Source organism: Prinia subflava, chromosome 9 (assembly GCF_021018805.1).
Source record: "Prinia subflava isolate CZ2003 ecotype Zambia chromosome 9, Cam_Psub_1.2, whole genome shotgun sequence".
Classification (NCBI taxonomy): Eukaryota; Metazoa; Chordata; class Aves; order Passeriformes; family Cisticolidae; genus Prinia; species Prinia subflava.
The window spans coordinates 28,197,822-28,219,270 of NC_086255.1; the positions used below are offsets into that span (position 1 = coordinate 28,197,822).

General features: G+C 44.7%; 1 protein-coding gene across 2 annotated transcripts in view; it reads left to right on the forward strand.

The window, feature by feature from the left end:
* The window catches only part of PHYHIPL (phytanoyl-CoA 2-hydroxylase interacting protein like), a 124,277-nt gene that overhangs the window by 21,453 nt on the left and 81,375 nt on the right, over positions 1-21,449 (forward strand). The window contains exon 1 of one of the 2 annotated variants that reach the window (XM_063406065.1): positions 21,251-21,320. The exons of the other annotated variant lie outside the window; for it this stretch is intronic. Coding sequence (XP_063262135.1) covers positions 21,266-21,320 — 55 coding nt within the window. The 5' untranslated portion in view covers positions 21,251-21,265. Of the gene's footprint in view, positions 1-21,250; positions 21,321-21,449 lie in introns of those variants that run through there. 2 annotated transcript variants of the gene reach the window in all.

Consider the following 21,449-nt stretch of genomic DNA (forward strand, 5'->3'; position numbering starts at 1 on the left):
CTGAGCAGAGTGGCAGAAGTGGCACCTGTGTGGTGACCCTGGATCTGACAGTGCTGCAGGCTGGAGACCACTGGTTATGGGGCAGAGTAATTCATGGGAAAAGCTTGAGATTTGGTTGGCACAGTAATGTTTCAAAGTTGGTTATTAAAGATCTTGCCTCAAATGTGATGATTATCAGTACTCAACCATTAGAACATTCTGATCTAAGTAAAAACTTCTAGGACAATGAACCCTGTAAGAGAGCAACAAGGCTGGTTATAGTCCATTTTGGATTACTCAAAGCTGTAAGTCCACGAGGTGACTGGTGACATGGCAATGCTACCTAAAGATGCAGTTAAAAAAAATAATGGATGACTTTCCTTGCTGCAGGGTGTGTGACAGGAGTGCAGCACTGATTTGACTCAGTGCTACAGTAATTCAATAACAACCTTCTCTGTGTAGTGCTGCTTACAGAGCAGATATTCTGCCTTCTGCTCAGATATGTAGAGATTTCAGACTTTCTAGACAATATAACTTTGGAAAGCAGCTTTATTTCTCTAAAGGTATTGCTGTACTATTTTGGGGAAGATATTTAAAGCAGTGCACCCATTGCAGTGTGAAAACAGCTATAAAAACACACACCTCTACCTGTGCAGGCAGGGAAATGAGCCATACCATGAGTTATCTTCACACTGCCATGGCCCAGTCCATGCAGCTCTCTGTTCCCACCTCTCCCTGCCAGGCTCTGTGGGACACAGGGTCTGCAGGGGGCCTGGGTTTCCTCCTCAGTGCACTGAGCATGATGGGTCTTGTCACAGCTGATGGATGCTTTTGTGAAAGCTCGGTTACCCAAAAACAATGTCAGCTCAGAGGGAAGCCACAGGAATGTTTAAACAAGCACACCTGCATCTTTTTGGCACTTGGAGCTGCTGTAAATAGCTTGGCCAGAAATATGGATGAGTTTACATCCTTCCGAAGATCACCGCTAAGTAGCTAGAGAGCCAAGTATTTTAGCAGCACTTGTGTGCTTATTCTGCAAGTTCTTTATTAGAGAAATTATGTCTTTGGATTGGAGTTTGGAAGTCAGACATTAAGGAAAGAAAATGCATGTGAGCAGCAGGTACAATCATCCTGTGGATGATTTGGGTTTGCTGATAAGGAGACATCTTATGTTTAACCAGATTTGGCACTAGGAGTCTACACCGACTAATTGAGGAAATTTAGGCTCCTTTATATCTGTGACTTTGTTGAGAAGAAGTCTCTGACATACATCACAATGTGCCTGGTGAAGGGTGATTTGTGGAAGTTTTCAGTTTTGCTTATAGAGATGCTTCCACGAGGGATTAGGCCAGGCTCTTTACAAATTGGGCAAGTCCTGGTACAGGAGCAGCAGGGCAGTGTGTGCTCAGGGGAGCCAAGGTGCTTGAGTAGCAGCCAGTCTGTTCTGTGCCATGGAATAGAGGTAGTGTTTCTATATCAGTAAGTCATCTGCTTTTGCATTTATAAATGATACGAGTAGGATTATTTGCATTTTAAATATGGTGAGACAGAGAATGTTCCTTTGTGCATGCACACACAGAGCCTCTCCCTCCCCACCCCAAGCTGTGAGTTGGCTTCAAATGGGATAAATGCATTTTCTCAGAACATTTCAATGACAGGAGGAAGAGGCAAACATTCTCCAGGACATCTGCCCTGATGTTATGATTGAAAATATTCCAGAATATATTGAGTCTTCATCTCTTGACATACAATAATATGGCATGGCAGGGTTCACTGCTAAGTCCCTTACACCAGCTGCTGGTTTGGATGAATGGTGGATGAACATCAGTATCCCCTGCTTTGATCTCTTAGAGTAGTTTCTGATTTCTTCCTGTTGTGCTGGAGGGGTGACCGTGGTACGAGTGGAGGTGCTGTTGGTGGTAGTAGTAGTGCAGGAGAGGGTTGGATCTCAAAGGCTTTTGCAAGCAGGCTGCAAAACTGAGCACTGCTTTGGTATCCCAGGAAGCCAGACTGCTCCCAGTCACATCATACTGATGGCACTGAAAAGCATTTTCTTACCTTCAAACTGTCTTTCACACTTGGTGACGTGCACAGGATGCTTTCTGCACTTTAATTTTTCCCAGTTAAGTGGAGGTTACTCTGTATCCTGCACTACAAAGAGCCCTTTTGTACAGAGGCAAATGACGTCTCTCAGCTCCCCATCATGTCTGATGAAGCTGAGATCCAAAGATACTGCATCAAAATTAGGTTTTAAAAATTCATCTGTGAGCCAGCACAGGGAAATCAAGGAGGTAAGACATAATCACAGTCCAGCATTCCCTGGATAATATAAAATAATAAAAGTGTTGTTTATACAGCCTAGGCTTGTAGTTTATGTTCTTTGTGAGAACCAATTAGGTGTCTGCTATCTTGATCTATTTATGGCTAGTCTTTGGCCAGCACAGGAGCTAGCACTGAGCTTTGTTCCTGCTTCCCACCATCCTTTTGCAACCAGGGGTTAAAGGAAAAAGCTGCAGACCACATGCTCCCTGTACAGGATCCATACCTCAGCAGGATAGAGATGGGAGAGAATTGCACATCCTTGGGGTAGTAAGGCTCACACAGGCTGGCTTTATGGACTGAATGCTGGAGAGGCACAAATACATGACTGACAGTGCCTTCAGTCCTTCAAGGGCTTCCCAGAGCTCTGTCTGAGCTCTGATTTTTTAATGGAGGGCCATCTGCTGCAACACACTCACTATTAGCAAATGCCTACCGAATGCTTTCTAAGCAGCACCAAAGGTAGATGAAACAAATCAAGAAAATATACCACCTGCTTTCCTATTTGTTTAGTTCACTGCATTTCACAACACATCGTGTAAAATCAGTTTTACTGTTTGCCTGCCTGGTGTGTCAGATTTTGGGTTTGTGGGGTTTTTACATGTCTGCTGGAGGGAACCATAAGGATTGTAAAATGATGAAAGAAATAGCTGGAATGCAGTAGTGTGGTGCCTGTAGCTCTCTGAAAAACTGAAAATAGATAGATTTGTAGTAAACAGAAGTGTTCCTTCAAAGCCCAAATTATATTTAGTCTGCATGTGTAAGTTTCTTGTCTTCTTCCAGTTGTTTAGGCTGAAATTCCCAAGCCAGTTGGGAATGGTCCCCTGTTGCTTTTGTGGTCTCTTTAATTGCAAATAATTAATTAAAGAGTAGACGTATCTCATTTGATTTCTGGAATCACCTACCAAATCCTCATCTTTGCTTTCAAATTTCTTTACATCAAGAGAGTTTGTGCAATTTACATATTCAATAAAGATGATTTGCTTCTTTGACCTTTGATACACGGTGTGAGCGTCATTTGGACACCCACTTTTTCACAGCCAGTGTTATTAGCAAAAGGCTTTTAATTACTGAGATATGGATGAATTCCTGTGAGCTAACATTTACAAAGCTAAGTTCCAAATATAGTGTTGCTGCATAGGACCATTCCTAAGGACTCTATGCTCTCAAAGCCTTGCCATACACAGTGTGTGTGTTCACCTCCCCAGCCTCTGCCTCAGCAGGTAAGCACCATTGGGAGGTCAGTGTTTAGGCTGTGGGAAGTGCCTGAGGTGCAGCACCACCTGGAAGTGTCAATCCCATTCCAAGCTGTTCTACAGAGTGATTGTATCCAGAAACAGTCAGGTTGAGAGTATGTAATTTCATTACTAATTTTGGGTGCAGGACTTGTGACTGTCCCTTCACAGTGAAAAGGATGGGAAAGGATGCCCACCTGGGACAGCCTTTCTATTCTCCCTCCTTGCCAGGGTGGCTACGTTGGGTGGACAGAAACATCACTTCTTTCTCTTTTCCCACTAAGAGCTGAGCTGCTTGGTTTTGGACAGCTTTATATTGACAGAGGTAATACCTGTAGTTTCCTTCCAGCAGTAGGTAGCTAGAGCTCTTCCCATCCCCACTTTGGGGAAAATTACAGTTCAGCTCAAAGTCATGCACTTAATGGTGTCATGCACCCACTCTCTGACGAAGGAATCCTTTCTGCCCTCTCTCTCTAATTGAGTGGGCTGTCTGCATGGGAAGCTGGTACAGAAAATGTCTAAGTGAAGATGTAGAAATCCCAAATGGGGGTTTACATAAGCCTTTTGCTTATTCTAGGCCCAGAGCTTGGATAAATAATAAATGCATCTCAGATGATGTGTCTATGCAGACCAACCTCAGACAAATGCCCACTTGTTCTGATATAAAATGTCCCAAGTGTCGTAGGCCAAAACTAAAACGTGTTGTTTTCTCACTCTTGCTCTCTTTTTTTTTTCTTTTTTTTCATCTTTTTTCTGGCTTGGTTTTCAATTACATCAGTAATACACACAGCTGCAGGCTGAACAGGGATGCTCTATAATCTGGCCAATAAGACCAGAGTATGATATTGCATTGCACAACTCAGAGGCAGTCAGATTTTCGTGTCTCCCAAAATCCGCCACCTCCTCATGACTCTCCACCTGCCTAAGGACAAAGGATGTAGCTTGGTGCTCCTAGAAGAGAAGGTGAAATTCCCATTTTGAATATTCCATAGGGACTTTATACTTTCTTTCCCAGCTCATATGCTGGGCATCACAGTTAACCTAAATTCTTGCAGATTAGCTACTAGCGGAAATTTCTGACAGATTTTTCTGTGTCCTGTGATTTCTTTGCTTTTGTGACCAAAATAATTACCCTTTTTGTACCTGGTTCCCCATGGCACACCCCAGGTTGAAGGGTGTCAAAGCAAGGCAGTTTGCACAGGCAGCTGAGCACACTGTACTGCATCCTAACCCTGCTATTAAACTCGGGAATTTTCTTGGCAGTTCAGTGTGAGGTGGTTTGCAAACTGAGAACTTGTTCCACTTGATTCTTGCAGTGGGAATACGAAGCTTCAGTGGTTTCCTTGCACAGAGTGTATTAATTATCTCTACCAAGTGTTCTAGCATCATCAAAGTACCTGTGCTTCTCAAGTAGTTTGTCTTGCATCATCTGAGTGACTACTGAGCTGTGCTTGGAAAGAGCTGAAGTTGCTCCAGGGGTGTGCTGGGCTGGACCCCGCAATTCCTGGGCTGAGTGCAGGTTTCCACAATGCTGCAGCCACTGCCTCTGTCTCCTGCAACCATGTTTGTCCACTCTGGCTGAGCCTGCAGAGAACAGAGACTGCACAGCATCCAACTGCACACTTTGGGGAACAAAGGCAGGGAAATGTTGCAAAGGTTGGGTGGTGGGAGGGGAGGGAGGGCTGGGTGTGCTCACCAGCCATGTGTGCAATTTGCAGCCTTCAAGCACATGAGTCCCTGGCAAAGGCCGAAAGTCCAAGAGGAAAGGAGAAAATAGACATTGAGTGTTCAGCTCAAAGCTGCAGACAGGACAGAACTGCTATCTATTTTTCTTTCTTTTTTTTTCGTAATGTGTTCCTCCCCCAGTGCTGTCTTTAAAGCCCATTTTGTAAAACCAGCTGTAAAGAGGTTTTATGATTTACTGCTCAGTTTGCTACAAAACTGCATAAATCATTAAAAGAATTAAAGGATAATGTCAAACTAAAAATGTAAACTAAAGAGCTTGAAGGGATGGTTAAATGTCAGCATGTCATGGGAGCATTTAATAACCACCAAAAGCCATTTATTTCACATATAAAATACAACATGAAGAAAAATATTTTGCCTTGGCTTGCAAGAATTGGAGCAGTCTGAGCACTGGCACTGATCACTGAGGCTGACTCTCCACATGGGCAGAGGAACAGGGAGGGAGGGACGCAGTAGCTGGGAAGGTGAAGGAATTAATCTTGGCCTTTATTTATGGGGAAAAAAAAGGCAAGTCAATGTTAGCTGACTCACTAAGAAAGCAGTGACACTCAGCATCCTGTCCTGTGCTTCCTTGGCTTACTGAGTACTGAGGGATGCACAGCACCCAACAGCAATTGCTGGTTTAGATGTGTGTGCCCATGGTTTGAGGAGCTGAGGCTTTAAACCACCATTTGAGACTCTACTTGGTGTGAAAAAGTAACTGAGACGGCTGTGGAAGGACAGTGGGGTTTTGGAGGGCTGGAAGTTTCGTGGCAGTGTGGGTACCTGGGCCTGGCTCTGTGCCACTCTCATCCAGTCACTCAATGTGCTGCCTTAGGGAAGGAGCTCCTGAAATGCCTTAGGGAATAACACATTCCCATGAATGCAGGCAGCCAGCCATTTGGTTTTGTAGTCTGCTGCTGCTTTTCTTCTCATCTTCCATTTCATTTTCTTTCCTTCTGCTTTTGTGTTTTACCCTGTTCTGCACTTGGGCGGGGAGCCTCTAGTCATCCTCCAGCTCATGTGCAGCCCCTGTTGCTGCTGCCAGGAAGGAGTGACCACTCTTTGTTAGCAGGTAAAGCCTTTGCTGCTGCCACAAGTCCTGTTGCAATCTGCATACATTGCAATCACTGCTTCAATTGAAACCATTTGCCTGAGCCATAAAGAACTGTGTCTGATGGAGATGCAGGCAGCATGGGGAAAGGAAGCTACACTGCATGCTTTCACCCCTTCTTTGGGCATGGGGACTGAGTCTGCCCTGCAGTCTGAGATGTGGCACTTCCAGGATCAAAACACAACAAATCCCAGTGCTAACGCATGAAATTGTATGAAAGGATTTTTCACCTTCCCACCCGCACCCTGTTCTCCTTAGAAAGCTTCAGCAGGGTGAAGGAACTGAGTTGTTTTCTTATGGAGCAGGAAGGAGCTAGGACTGAAAAATTGCCACCTCCCCATCCCCTGCTTCCCCCAGCCAGGGAGGTACATTTCCTTTTGCAAGAGGACAACACAGGGACTTCTTCAAGTGAAAATTGTGTTGAGGGTGTGAAGTTTTGTACTTTTTCTGTCAGTGACAGTTTTCAATTGCAGCAATTATGTTATTAACCTGGCCTTGGCTTCTCCAAGTAAAGGAATCTGCTTCAAAGCAGTCCCTGTCCTCAGGGTCTGAGGAAAATGGAGTCCCATTTTCCCAGTCTGAACAGGGAATACAAGCTGTTGGTTTGTGTTTGTCTCATTTTCCAGTGAACATCTGAACAACTGCACAGATGCAGAGCAGAAGTAAACTTGGACAGCTCTGGTGGCAACAGCGGAAGGGGCACAAGGACAACACTGGGCAGGGAATACACACACAGTGCTAATGTATTCTTCAGGCTCCCTTATCTCACACATGGGAAAGTGCAGCTCAGTCTGTGGGCTGAGCTAGACCAGGAATATGCTGAAACCTCAGTGCAGCTCCATAGAAGATGCTCAGGTTCAACCTGCCTGAGCTTTTGCCAGGCACTGATTCAAAACAGCTATTGGAATCCCTGCCAGTATCTGCTGGCAGCAGCTTGGGCAGAAGTACAAAAGAAGGAAAAGTCTTGCTATAAAAGCAGCTTTTCTGTCTTGCTGATTAGGGACAGCAGGTCCAGTTCCCCTTCACAGAGCCACAAAGTGCTGGATGTGCTGCTCTGCTGCTGCCAAGGAGCAGTTTGATAATTTCCTCCTGTCATCCTGGGAGAAAACCTCCCAGCTCCTCTACAGTGTAAAACCATGAGCCCAAAGGGTCTCAGAAAATGGAGAATTTGGGCAATTCCTGAAAATTTCCCCACTGGGGAAAACAGTATGTTTCCAGAGTAACGTGGTCATTCAATAATGGGTTACATGCCCACATGCTGACAAGTCCATGGTTATTTCTTTATTCTGTCAGTAGCATTCAAGATGTTTTAAAAACAAAACCAAAGCCATTCAGGATGAAAAAGCCTTTGCTGCCCCATCAAGCAGTGTACAATGGGCAGTTGCATTACCTGGAGGCTGGAAGTTGCTTGTGTCTCAGTCTGGGTTTAGAAATAGATGTGAGGATATATTAAAGAGGAGAGAGCACTGGGATAAGAAGAGATTGAATGGTTTGAGATGAAGATAGCACTCAGCACTGTAAGAACAAGCCCATCTTTGTTTTCTGTAAGGGAAGTGTGTTCAGCTTCTCTCTCCATCCTGTCTCTTTCTTTCCACAGTAAGACTGGTATTTCTCTTATTTGGATTAGGCTGCAGAAAATACCAAAATGAAACTTTAGCTTTTCTTAGAAATGGCTCATTTAAAGAGGCTTATGCAGACGTACGGGGATAAATAGGCACGCTCTGAACAGAACCCAGAGAGATGTAGATTTGAGATAAACCTGTGTGTGCTCTGGAGTAAAATATTCTAATTTTGGAGCAAATGTAATGCTTAACAGAAATCATGCCTACTGCTGGGAAGTGTAAACCATGCTCCATTTAAAAACAAACATCCCCCAGCAACAGTATTGCTTGTCATTAATAACCACACACTTGGAGTGTTAAACACTGTATCCCCTTCTGTGTTTCACAGGTCTTGATGAACTGTACACTGCAGCATGCAGGCACAAATCACAGCAAATCCCAGTTGAGGATGAACTAAACTCTTGGGGTTAGGGGGTTGTTGTTGTTGTTTTTAATAAAAATAACCCCCTATAGTTGTGGTGATTTAGATGTGTTGATGGCAGAGGTATGCCAATATCCCTGGACAATAGTGAGTTTACTGGGCTGGCCATGGTCTGTGTGCTCTGCGTTCTCACAAGACAAGGGAGCAGCTCCTGGGGCGTCTCCACAGCCCATCAGTTTCCCACTCGTGGGGTAGCTGTGTTCAGCACACTCCAGTCCCTGCATCACTCTCGGGTCTGTGCTGCCCATACCACAGACAGGCTGTGCAAGGGATTTGAAAGCAGGTTTTTGCTTGCTCTCTTCTGGACAAAACCCAGTTATATGGGGATGGCTTTGGCATTTGTAAAACCGTATTGATGGCAGGAATTGCTCTTCTTGGGATAATAGAAAGATAGAGGGAGAGTAAAGAGAAAAGTTGTTTGGGGTATAAGTGTGATAGTGTTGGAAGAGTAGATTGTTGATTATACCTTTCCCATCTATCTGAACCAGTTTGTCATCAAAAACACAAATAAGAGCCTTTTCATGCAGAATTAATTTTGCTATTCACAGTCCAGTGGGCACATCTTTTTAATGGAGTCAGATGCACCTACTCTGAGTGTGTTTACCTCTGTGTGTGTATATATATATATATATTTTACACCAGTCTGCACTGAAGCAATGTTAACCTCTGTAGGAAAGTTCTTTAGTCTTCAGTAGAGTTAAACTATATTTAGAAACCAGACAGGGGCTGCCATTATGCTATTTCTCTGCTGCCAGCACAGAGCTTAGGCAATCTGCTAAGGTGCAGCTGAGATAGTAAAGCTGTCTTGGGTGCATGGACTGAAGGCCTGGCACACTCAAACTATGCTACCAGAAATAACCTAGCCAGCTGAACTAGGATTAAATTTATGGAAACGAGAAATCTATAATTTTCAAAACCCAGATCTGATTTACCTTCAACTCCAGGCTTTGCAAGCTTATTCAACTTTGTTCACTTGATGCAATTTCTATTGACCTGGTTATTTTTACTGTTTCCCACTAGCAGGTTTTAGGTATTTTTGTTGTCCCTTGGTGCTCTTGATATTTCAGATAATTTGGTTCACTCACAGCCTGTCCACAGCCTGTGGGATACTCTGTGCCTTTGCCTGCTTCTTGGGAGTTCACAAAACATCCCCAGGGATTATAAATAATCCTTCTTAGGGCAGTAGATTACAGAAGTGATAAATTACTGGAAAGATACACATCTGGGATAAACAACATGAGGTTTGTTTCCCCCAGATGGTCTGTGCTCCTGACCAGGCAGTGTTTTGTTCCACTCAGTGACAAAGTTTGGAGTAAGTTCTTCTCTATGTGTGAGGTGTTTTCTGTTATGGGGTATTACCTAGTGTTGGAAATCCAGCCAAACAGAAGGACTCAGTGAAAAGCTCTGAGCCACCTGACCACGGCAGAGGCTGCAGTGGGAGACTTTGGTGGCATTACTGATTTCCAAAAGCACAAGCCTAGGGCCTCCAGTGGCCAGGGTGATGTGTGAGGCAGCTGGAGAGCTGCCCTGGGAGCAGGGGCTGTCTCTGTTCCCCCAAAGCCCTTTCATGGGGTGGTGTAGGACAGGATGCCGTACTGAGTATGTGGGGGCATCCTCCAGGGACTGCAGGTGGGTCTCTGCTCCACCATGGGCCTCATATGCTGCAGAGGCACAGCTGCCTCACCACAGCTGTACTGTGAGCTGCAGGGGAATCTGCTCTGGTGCCTGGAGCACCTCCTGCCCCTCCTTCTGCATCCCTCTGGTGTCTGCAGCGTTGTTACCCTCACATATTCTCACTCCTCTCTCTGACTGAAATTGATGCCGTGCAGGATTTTTTCTCATTCTGAAATCTCTTATCCCAGTGGTGCTACCACCTTCATGGATGGGCTCAGCCTTGATCCATGGCAGGTGTCTCTTGGAAACACCAAGAGAAGCTTCTAGTAACTTCTCACTGAAGCCACCCTTGCAGCTCTCCCTGCTGCTAAAACAAATAACTAATGTACATAGAGACAATCATACTGCCAGAAGAGAAAAAAATTCATATCTTTATTTATGTATAAGGATAACAGTTCTAAATAAACACATTTTCTGCATGGAATCATCTTTCATATAAACAGCTTTCATGTCAGCAGATTATAGGTACTTCAGTTTGTGTGAAAGTCACTGTGCTCAGACTGAAATCAGCTACCTTTAGAAGCCTGTACAGGACAGAAATGAAGACTGAATGATGTATTTGAAACCTAGGGGTAGTTCAATTCTCCAGAAATCTGTCCAGAACACTCTGTTACTATAGCTGCCCCTCAGAAAGTGCTGCAGGTGTTCTGGTGCTCAGTGTGGCAGCCATGCACGCAGCATTGTGGTGACTCGTGGGCTCTGACTCAGCACTGCAGGGATGTGATGAAGAATCCCATCTCTACCCTGATGCAATAGCCTGAGTGTTCCTGTGATACACATCTGTTATGTGAAGAGCCATATCAACAATTATTTTCTGAAAAAAATGTCGTTTCGTCTCCCACTTCCTGCTTAGGTTCTTATCCCAGGTTGAGCAGACTGAATTACAACTGCCTGGTGCTCTAAATATTGTATCACTTATTTGTCACCTGTGATGATCCTCCCCTTCCTCAAGGAGTGAGAATTCATTTGTGGGTGGGTTGGTTGGTTTGTTTTCATGGAAGCAAAGGTTTTGTGCCCAGAAAGATGAAGACAAGGGTAGGGAGGAATGGCTGGATCTGAGGTGGCTCTGCCTCTTTGGGTACCCAGTGGCTGCTGCATGTCTGGCCAGGGACAGTGTTCACCATAGCCTGCATCCAGGAGCCTGTGTCAGTAACAGGATGTTACCATGTAAAAATTTCCTCTAGTCAGTGTTCTCCCAGTGACTGCAAAGCCTGCAGCATATCAGTATCTTAGCCAAAGAGGTGCACTGCTCTTTTACCTGATTGTATTACATGTATGTGAGCAGTGCATTTGTCTAAACTGTGAGTCCCCAGCGCACCCCAACAGCCGTGGGGCATTCCAGCATGGCTGTAAGAGCCTGGGCACAGCTCAGAGGGGGAGCATTAGCCTGACCTGTGTGGTGTGGCTGCACTGCAGCCTTGCGAGGTGCAAAATGCAGAGTGTCAGGGAAAAAAACCAATCATCTCCAACTGTGTGTCTTTGTAGAGTTGGGGTCAGGGAGCATGTCCCCTGTGCCTGCCCTCTATTTTCACTAAAACAGACGAATTTTAGAGTAGGTGATGACCTACAAAATGTGGGAAGCTCTCCTGCTACAGTTCCCGGGAGATTAGCAGAGGAGGCTGGATGTGGGCTGTGAAGGTATAATGACTTTGTTTTTAAACTTGTTAGCCATTTAGAGTTCCAACCTTATTAAATCCACGCACTACAACTCAGTGGCCTTTGAACGAATGGATTAATTCTGTGTTATTTTATCGCTTCCCTCCTGCAGCCTGCAGCTGTGCAGTCTAAAGTTATCTTGTTTTCTCATTTATAAGTGTTGTAAAGGAACCTCCCTGGAGATGATGCAGAGTGCTGAACACGAAAGCCTCCACTGAGCTTGACTGCTGCCAAAAATCATCATACCAGCTCCTCAAAGCTGTAGCCAGGGTCACACTTCACGGGGGATGTATTTATTGCAGGGGTCCCCATTTTACTCCTTCATCCAGGGATCTCTGTGAAACACCTAGAAAGGTGCAGAGCATCAAAGCAGCAGTATTGATTTACGAGACGTAGGCTCATTTTTGGTCTGAGATGACTGTGAATTGCACCTTCTGGCAACAGTGTCAAAGCAGCTGCAGGTCCAGAAAATGGTGTGAAGAACAGGAATTGCTCTTCATTGCTTTTATAGCGAAAATGCTGGATGTTGGGTTCTTTGTAAACAGAAATCTCTCATGCTGAGCACAGAGTATTTCAGGCCACTTCAGCTCAGTGGGCACTAGAAGGGCTGTGGTAATGTGTGCTGTAGTCTAACAAAAAATTCCTATCTACTTTGACAAAGCATCTGGAAAGACTTGGTGGCTTTCTTTTTTTCCTGCTGGATAATGAAAGGCTGATTTGATTTTCAGGTCAAGAGTTACTCAGACCAGTAGCTGATAATTCAGCATGTCCACGAAATATCCTTGACAAAAACAGAGATTCTTCCCTGAAAGATGGGCATTGGAGACTGGTAAAGTGGGTGAAATTCACCTTGTGGTGTTGTCAGGATGGTGATCAGTGAGAGAGAAACTCCCTTGAAGCTACTTTAGGATTCCAGAAGCTAAGCAGTAAATGCAGCAGAATCAGTGGAGCTCTTTCCACCTGGTCACTGTGTACTGCATACTCTGGCCTACCAAGGTGTCCATTACATATTTTGCTTCATCCAGAAGTTTTATTTTAGTTCAAACCTCTCCTTTGATAAATCTGGGATAGCAACTCTCCCACTCAGCTTTTTTCTTTCTGTAGAATTTCAATATGAATGATTTCATAGTTGGAGATTTTAGACCTCTGTGCAAGCTCTCCTGTGAAATGAGCACTCTGCCCACAGCCTTGGAAGCAAGGCAGCCCACACAAGCAGGAGACTCACTCTGGTTTGTTTAGAGGGCACTGGAGGCAGGAGGAATCTCAGAGATGCAGAAAGCTTGTCTTGGCTCCTGGTCTAAGGGACCTTGGGGGTGCATTATCTCCTCCCAGGAGGATCTCTGTGGACACACAGCACAGTCTCATGGCAGCTGGCCTCTCTGCAGCCTCTGTGCTCTGAAATTGGAACACTGTTGGGGCTGCCATGAGGGCAAGGATGAGCCACCTCTCCTGAAAACCCTCCCAGCCTCTGTCCCCTGCTGCCCAGCTACTGGGTACACTGTATATTTTATTTAGGCTGGGTGCCTTATATTGCCTTGTAGGATTGATTCCTCTTCCCTATGGTTGATGCCACTTTGCTCCTAAGACTAAACCTGTCATCCTCCTGCCTCTTGACAGCCACAGATTTTCCTGAGCAGGAGGCCCAGTAGACAAGAGGTGTCTTAGGAAGGCACCTTCACTCTTGCTTTCCAGGAGTAAACTGCAGCCTCAACCCAAGTGTGCTGTAACATTGCTTAGACTACTCCCTTCCTCTGCACGCAATGAGTAAACCGCTCACCGAGATTATTTTCTATTAACGAGTTTGAATAACTGCGTCTTATGCTGCTTTGGGTTTGTTACCTGATAGCCTGAATCCACATGTAGGTAAATGTGGAAAATAAATTACTCACCAATGCTCATGGGCTGTAACTCCAGGTCTAACTGTGTGTGGGCTGACAATGCCACTTTGACAGGGAGCTTGTTTACGAGGAGCTGGATGATAGAACTGCAGGAAGGAATTAGATTCAACGTTTCCTATACCTGTTAATTGAATCAGGCTGAGGTGCCTGCAAAGAGGGTGCATTTAGACAACGTCAGGGCTTGGTTTGCCTCTGTGCAGCCCTGGCTGAAAGCTGGAGCTGGGCCTGTGGAACCCCGGAGGCCAGGATGAATCAGCTCCGTGCAGCTGCTGCCGTGCCGGTGCGCGTTCGGCAGAGGCGCTCCCAGCCCGGGCTCCGCTCGGCGCTGCGGAGGAGCAGGGCAGGGCGGGCTGGGGCCGTCACGCCTCACCAGAAGCCAGGAAAGCCGCAGCAGCCCCGCTCCTGCAAGGTCACACGTTCTGGGACACGGAGCTGTCAGCCCCAGTCAGGGCTCTGCTGGCAGAGCGGCTCTGTGATAGTGCATGAGCTCCTGCAGAAATCCTTCTCTGCCAGGGCAGGGGGGAGCATCCATCTCTGCCAAAATTAGCCCAAGGAGAGGGGCCCTTAGTGCAGAACACCAGTGGGATGGTCAAGCCCTTTGTTTTCAGGAAGGATATGGCTGACATCTTATAATTAACTTCTGGAAAATGATCCGCATCATTAGATGGAGTTTGTAGTGAGGACACGGGTTTTTTCATCTTAAATCTGAGTACATTTAGGCACGTGTGGGTAATTTATAAACAGTTGTTAAATACAAATGTTTGTGAAAAGGCTTAATGTAGCAGTCGTTAAAACCAATATTAGGTTAATGCACAAAAATCTATTAGTGTAGCTATAGCTTTCTGGTTTTATTTTGGCGTTCTTTTGTACAATTACTTTTGGTTTATTCTTAACTTGGAACATTAACCTAGATATTCACAGATATATATAATGTTATATGGGCATCATCAGAAGAGTCTTCAGTACAACCTTAAGACAATCTACTTCACATCTGAGAAATATTTGTGTAACCTATTCTTAAAACCTTACACAAAGATTCCCTTAGCCATCAAAAAAGAAAATTGTGTGTCAGACCCTGGACTGTACTTATTCCAACGGAGACCTTACCAATGTTGGGAAAAAAAAAAAGGAATAACAACCTTTTCTTATCAATGCAGGCCATGAAATCTGCCTCCTGCTCATCAGCATTGCTTTGCAAACTTCAGTTCAAGATGATTCTTAATGCTTTTCCATGTATTGCTGCTTGACTAGTCATCACTGACGCTGTAGTGCATATTTGATTTTGTCTTCCTTGGTGTAGGGATTTGCATGCGATAAAACACTTTGAATCATGTCAGACAGAAAAGATGTATATCAGAAGGAAATATGGCTTTGAAAGTCAATGCAGTTTCTAAGGTACGGTCGGTTACTCAGTGATAGCTGCTCCAGCAGTAGCAGAGAGATTTCATTTCCGTTCAGTAGGTACAGTGCGTTTTGTTTCTAACAAATGAAAATAACTGCAGTAGATTCATTTTCAGTGAGCCAGGAAGTAACTGTGATCTTTGTTCCAGTACACTCCTGAAGGTGGATATATTCATATCCCAAACCATAGCAAATTTTGTGCATTGTACAGCTATTTGGGGTTTGTGGCATACAGGAAAAGCCCATGGGACAGGTTATATTCTGATTAGCAGTGTCTTCTAATTGGTTATAGTTAGCTAAAGTAGTTTCTATTACTTGTTCTGACAGAGGCTTCTGTTAGTACTAAAATATGAGCCAAATGATACATTCAGCTTTGTGACACAAACCAGGGGAGAGAAATTGCAGTGACCATGGAGTAAGTAATATTTTAAATGTGGTTGAAAGATATTTCCAACGCTTCAAGAAACTACTTGAGATAGCTTCAGACTTGCTTGAATTTCTTGATATGTGATCCCCATGCATGGAGCTTTTGTTCTGGTTTTGGGTGTAAAAACACCCTGGTAATGTGCAGATGTGGGTGTGTTAACTTCAGCCTCAGACAGCTGCAGTGATAGTAAATAGGAATAGGATGGGCCACAATAATTCATCAACAGTCTTGTTTTCAGTCTGCTGTGGCAGGCTGAAGGACCCCTTTGTGTAGCAGCATAATAACCAGCGGGCAGATGACTTTGACTCTCTCACTCTCAGGGGCACATGAATAAGGCCTAATGAAAATAGCTGGGACACAAGAGCAGAGCTGCTCCTGCTGCCAGCAAAGCCTGGCCCTTCTGACACCCCACACATCTGTAACAGGCCACATCTTCAGCACAGCACACAGAGCCAACAACTGTCAACAGCGGTGCTGGAGCACAATGTGGGCTGTATGCGTGTTTATTCCTGATAAACCAACACAGGCCTGCTCTTTGCTGCAGCAGAGGAAATAAAGCAATTCTTTGTCACTCTGCAACAGCCTGTTTTTAAAACAGCAGTTTTAACCAAGGATGTCTGGAAATTAGATAGTAGTGGTGATGAGAGGATCTCCCACAATTTTGTGTTTCCCTGTCATCCTTATTTCCTGGAAAGATGGAAGGCATATAAATATGCCACTCATGAGAAATGCAAAGGGCTGTAGACAGAAGTTGATCCAGTCAAAATTTTTGGTGATCTTTATAACTTCTAATAGAAATGTTTAATGCCCTGAAATATCTGCTTTTTTGCTTAAAAAAGAGAAGGTCTTTTACTAATAGTTAAAACCTGCATTCAATATTAAGATAAATAGACTGAGGAAATCACTCCCTAGCAAAATAAATTACCTTTAAAATGTTCAGTCTCATAGCTAAACTCCAGTTGAATGCATCACAATCAAAAGAATGTTTGCCTGATAGGTCTCACCAGCCACTAGCACAAGTACACACAAAACTTGCAGTATAAATTATAGAATGTAAGTGCAAAAATAGTTCAGTCTTAGAAAATACAGTTGTGCTGGATGTGATGGATGTGATGATAGCCTATGCAAGAGTTATCCTGGAAAAATATATGGTGCCTTTGTCATCCCAGGTACATGCAAGAGGATGGGAAACAGGATTAGGTGATGGAAGTGTGGGGAGTGTCATATGGGAGCAGACCAAAAGGGCTTAATTTGTTCAACTGGGGAAGGGCGAGAGGAGCTCTGATCACTTTAAATTAGATGAATCAGAGAAAGAAACACCATGGAAAACTCTTTGGGTTCAAATAAAAACCCATCATGAAGAGAAGTCAGCATAAGAGAGTCACAAATACAAAATGGAAATAAAATCACTATTTTTAGCCTTCACAAAAAAAAATGGGATGGGCAGATATGAAATTCTTATGCATTTATCAACTGGAACAAAGGGCATAGTGGGACAAAACTCAATAGCTGTTCTTTGTTAAGGAAAATTTGAAGCCTTTTTGTACTTCTAAAAAATAGTAGGTGCAGCAGTTCTTGAAAAACATCCACAGTTGTTTGAGTAACATTCATTGCTTATTGAAGAACCCTTTGTGCTCAGGGGACCAATCTACTTAATGTTAATAGGTCTGCAAAAGCAGAGCCTTTGGTTGTGTCACGGTTCACACTGAATAACAACCCTGCCACTCTTTGAAATACGTGGGAAAACTTCCACTGGCTGTACTTGCGGTGGCTCTCCGCTGGGAATGAGGCAATAGAGCATCCACCCCTGTCGGCTTTGCAGCCTCAGCTTGACAAAGTGCCCAGAGAGGCAAACATGGAACGGCTGCGGCTGCTGTGGCAGAGCCTGGCAAAAACTCCAGAGTAAACAACCTGTTCAGCTGGTTTTCCTCCTGTTTATTGTGAATTATCTGTGATCAGATGGTTATAGCGAATTAATTCAGCAGTCAGAATTCCTTCATAAATGCTATACAGCAAAATCTTCCAAGTCCAAAGCATCACTTTGTCTTGATTCATCCCAATGATTTGAGCCCCATCTCTGTGTCCTGGTTAGGACCACCGGAGGGCTGGAAGTGGTGCTGCAAATGATAGCCTAAATGCAGAACAGACAAAGGTTGCAATCAGAATGGTCCCCATTTCCAGATTTCTGGGAGAGAGACTCCCATAACAAATTGGACTAAGCATTGCCAAAGCCTTCATGTAAGGCCCAGTTGTGCACAGTTTGAAAAGCAGTAGTATTTATTCTCAAATCAACTGAAAACACCAGCTACACAAGCAAGCATATGTTGTAGTTGTCTTTTGATACTATCTTTTAGGCTACTCTAAAAATTTACAGTGGCATTTAATTTCCTTAAATTAATGAAAATTTAATTTCAATAAATTAATATGCATTACTGTTGCTTCTATCAAATATTTCAAAATTGTACTTAATTTACTTTAATTTTAGTATGATTTTATTATTCTTATATCAAGGGGATTTTTGTTAAAGTACCTTTCCATAACAAAGGAAAAGAAAAAACTTTAGCTTTCTATCTTCTAGTCATCTCCTAGAAATGAAATTAGTGTATTCTGAATAGACACTTTGGAAGTATTCAAAGCAAATTTGTCAAATGATTATTTTCAGGTGCCAGGGACCAAGATACTAATTACTTTTCTTTTGCTATCAAAGCTGTATCTGCAAATGAGCAATGAATTTATAGACAGGACTTTCCCCGCACGCCGTGACTAAAGGAATATCCGACATAACTTGTGAAAGGTGATTAGCATGCGGGGAGTCACCTTCCCCTGTGTTAGCACAGCGCTCAGAACAATTAGGCACCTGAGCGCTGCTCTGGCACACACGAGCAGCAATGGTGCGATAAGTAGCCCATTAAAATGCCAGTGGATGCCTTATGAATCATTTCCTTCTCATTTGTCACCAGTCGCTGCAGGAACTCCCTTGCAAAGACAGCTCCTCCAGAGCCCTTGCCTGGATGCAAGGCCCAGAGCAGGTTTGGGCTGCATGGTGCATCTGGCAGCAGCACTGCTGTGCAGCCAGCCCTGGCAGCTGGCCGGGGCCAGTGTGCCTCCCGTGGGTCGTTTTCTGTCTCAGGTGTCTTGGTGACACTTCTGAACGCGATCTGGGGTCAGCCTGCTCCTGCTGCAGCTTCTGTGTTTGTGTGTGTGTAACAAACGCTGTCGGGAGTGGGAGGAAACGATGTGCGATTTCCTGCTGGCCTCTGGGAACAGTGTGCCGACGCGTGATCTGGAAAAGCAAGACAAAGATGGGGTAGCTCGGTGTGGTTTACAGCCTAGGCCAGGCAGAGCTGCGGGGCTGTTTCTGTGCAGCTCCGCGCCCCGCAGCGCCATCCCGGGCTGCGCACAGCGCCCGGGGCCGCCCCGGCTCCTGCCGTGTGCCGGGCTCCGGGAGCCTCCGGGCAGCGCTGCGAGCAGCCCGAGCTGAGCGCCGTGCCCGGGGAGCTGCTCCGGCACGGAGGCTCCTTGTCATGCCAGCAGCACGTTCCCAAAGCCGGGCTGCTGCAAGTGTGACTCTGCAGCACAGCGAGAGCTCCTGCTCGCTGCCCTCTGCGAGCTGCTGTCGTTCCTTACCAACCCGGTTAGGCTGGCACAGGTGGGGACCGGAGCAGGAACCATTGTGGACGAGAGAGAGTGAGTCCCTCTGTCTGTGCATGGTCCTGATGCAGCCTCAGCACAGCATTTGGGGACACCTGTGGAGCCTCCCCGAAGGTTTTGCACATTGTGTTCCTGATTTGTATAGAACTTGGAGACCAGAGATGAGCTGTAAGAAGAGCCTGACCCTCCACCGTTGTTAGGATAGCTCTGGAAGGGAGTGGGAGGCCTTGCTCCATTAGCTGTTGGACATCTTATTTTAGCAGAACATCTCAACATGTCGGGTTTGGCAGGGGACCCTGGGGGCAGCTGCTCAGCCTCTTGTGCTCTGTGCTGAATAATTGCCCAGTGCAATGGGGCATCGCCTGTTCTCACACCCACATACCAGACCCCAGACAATGCTGTGCTCCTCAGCCAGGGCCTGGCAGGTGCAGCAAACAGAGGCTGTGCAGCCTGGGAGGGCTCTGGATTGCAATTTATGTGCATAGATATATTTTAGTTCAGGGAACCTGTACTTATCTATTGATTACAGCTCACAAACACACACTTTCTCAGGCGTAATGAAGCTATGAATGCTTGCTGCTTGATTTAAGCTTCGAAAAAAGCAATTGGCTCTGAAGACTAAGCCTATGTTTTGCAGAAATAAAGCACCTTTTCTGTCAGTGTTCTTCAAAAGTTCTAATTGTATAATTTGCCCAGTTACACAACATTAACTTTTTTTTCCCAGAAAGGAGTGGTAATTATGAGAACATGCAATGGAATAAGTTGATAGAAATATGTCTTGTGGCAATAAAGAAAAGCAAATAATGTCCTTCCTTGATGTAATGCATCAGTTGAGGAATTGTAAAGCAATAAGTGTATCAGGCTTTGTATCTAACAGGGAGCACTGGGAAAAATGAGGCTGTTAGAGTCACAGTTCTAGAATTGTTACATTTTTCTGAGACAGCAACAGAAGAGAGAACTGAACTAAAAATAGAAGAAACTGAATATCAGCATTGCATGCCTGATAATTACAAAATCAATAATACTCAATGGTATGCCAAGCTCAGCTGCTTCTGACATTTCTAGGACCTGAGACTCCAAGCTTCTATGTAAACCTGGGCTTTTATTCATATCAGCATTATAGTTGTTGTCAGGGAGACAGTCGCTCATGTATCGTTGTCACAGAGAGCATTTTAATCATCCCTTCTCACAGACAGAATTTCTGTGTTTAAAATAGCAGACAAAGGTTCCTTTTCTCACTTACTTTGCATCTAGATATTGCAGTTAGACAAAAGTCTGTATCAGATCATATGCAAAGAAAGAAAAAGTCATTTCAGAGAGAAAAGAGGCACCTATTATTAATGTTCCCAAGATACCCTGTTGTAAGACAAAAAAATAGATTTTCTTCATTGTTAATGCATTCTGTGCCAATGCCCCTTATTTTTGTAGTTAGCTTTCCACATTTGCTTGACTATTTTGTTACATTTTTACTACAGCTATAACCACCTATTACCAAAAAATAGATTAAAAAAAAAAAAACCAAAAAAAAAGATAGGTAGGAAGACCTTTGAGTCTCTTGTTGAATTCAATAAAAATTGCCAAAGACTAGAACATCACAGAGTTGAGGGAACCCTGATTGCTGCTCATGTGTTTTTAGTATTACTGAATAATTTATGATTTGAGGGAAAATGTGAAGTCTTTGTCACCTTTTATTTTTGTCTTCTCTATAAATTTAAATTCCTCAATGAGACAGTGTGGAACTGCCAGAAACATGATCGGAATTGTACCATAATTTCAACCTCCACAATTTAGAATACCTGTCAGCGCAGAATAATTGCTTCTCCAAAGACTATCACAACTCACCTGCAGGTTCAGCCTTTCACAGCCCCACTGCTGACTCCCAAAGGCATGTGGGCTGGGATGAGGCTTTGCATACTTCAGGGCTAAAAGAACCACACAGAAATATTCCGAAGTGGATGGATCCTCCCGTTGCTGTGCTCTGTGGCAGTGCTGATGTACCACGGGGTACCTTGAACTGCACTGAGGCAGCAGCTGCCGTCTCACCCAGGGCTGTGTGCGTGTGACAGAGCCAGGCCGGGCAGGACAAGGGGTCCTGGTGACAGCTGTGCTACCAGAAGATGGGGAGAGGTGGTCTCTCGTCTACATGGTTGTCACACCTCAACTCCTGCTGAGCCCCACAAGGGACGTGAATCCTTTTTGTAAGTGTGAATAACCAACTGATGGGCTCCTGCTGGTGGAGCTGGGGGATTCAGAGTTTGTGTTGGGTTCTGCAGCTCATTCTCCTAGAGACCACTGGCAAGCCAGCCAGATCCTGTCCCCCACCTCTG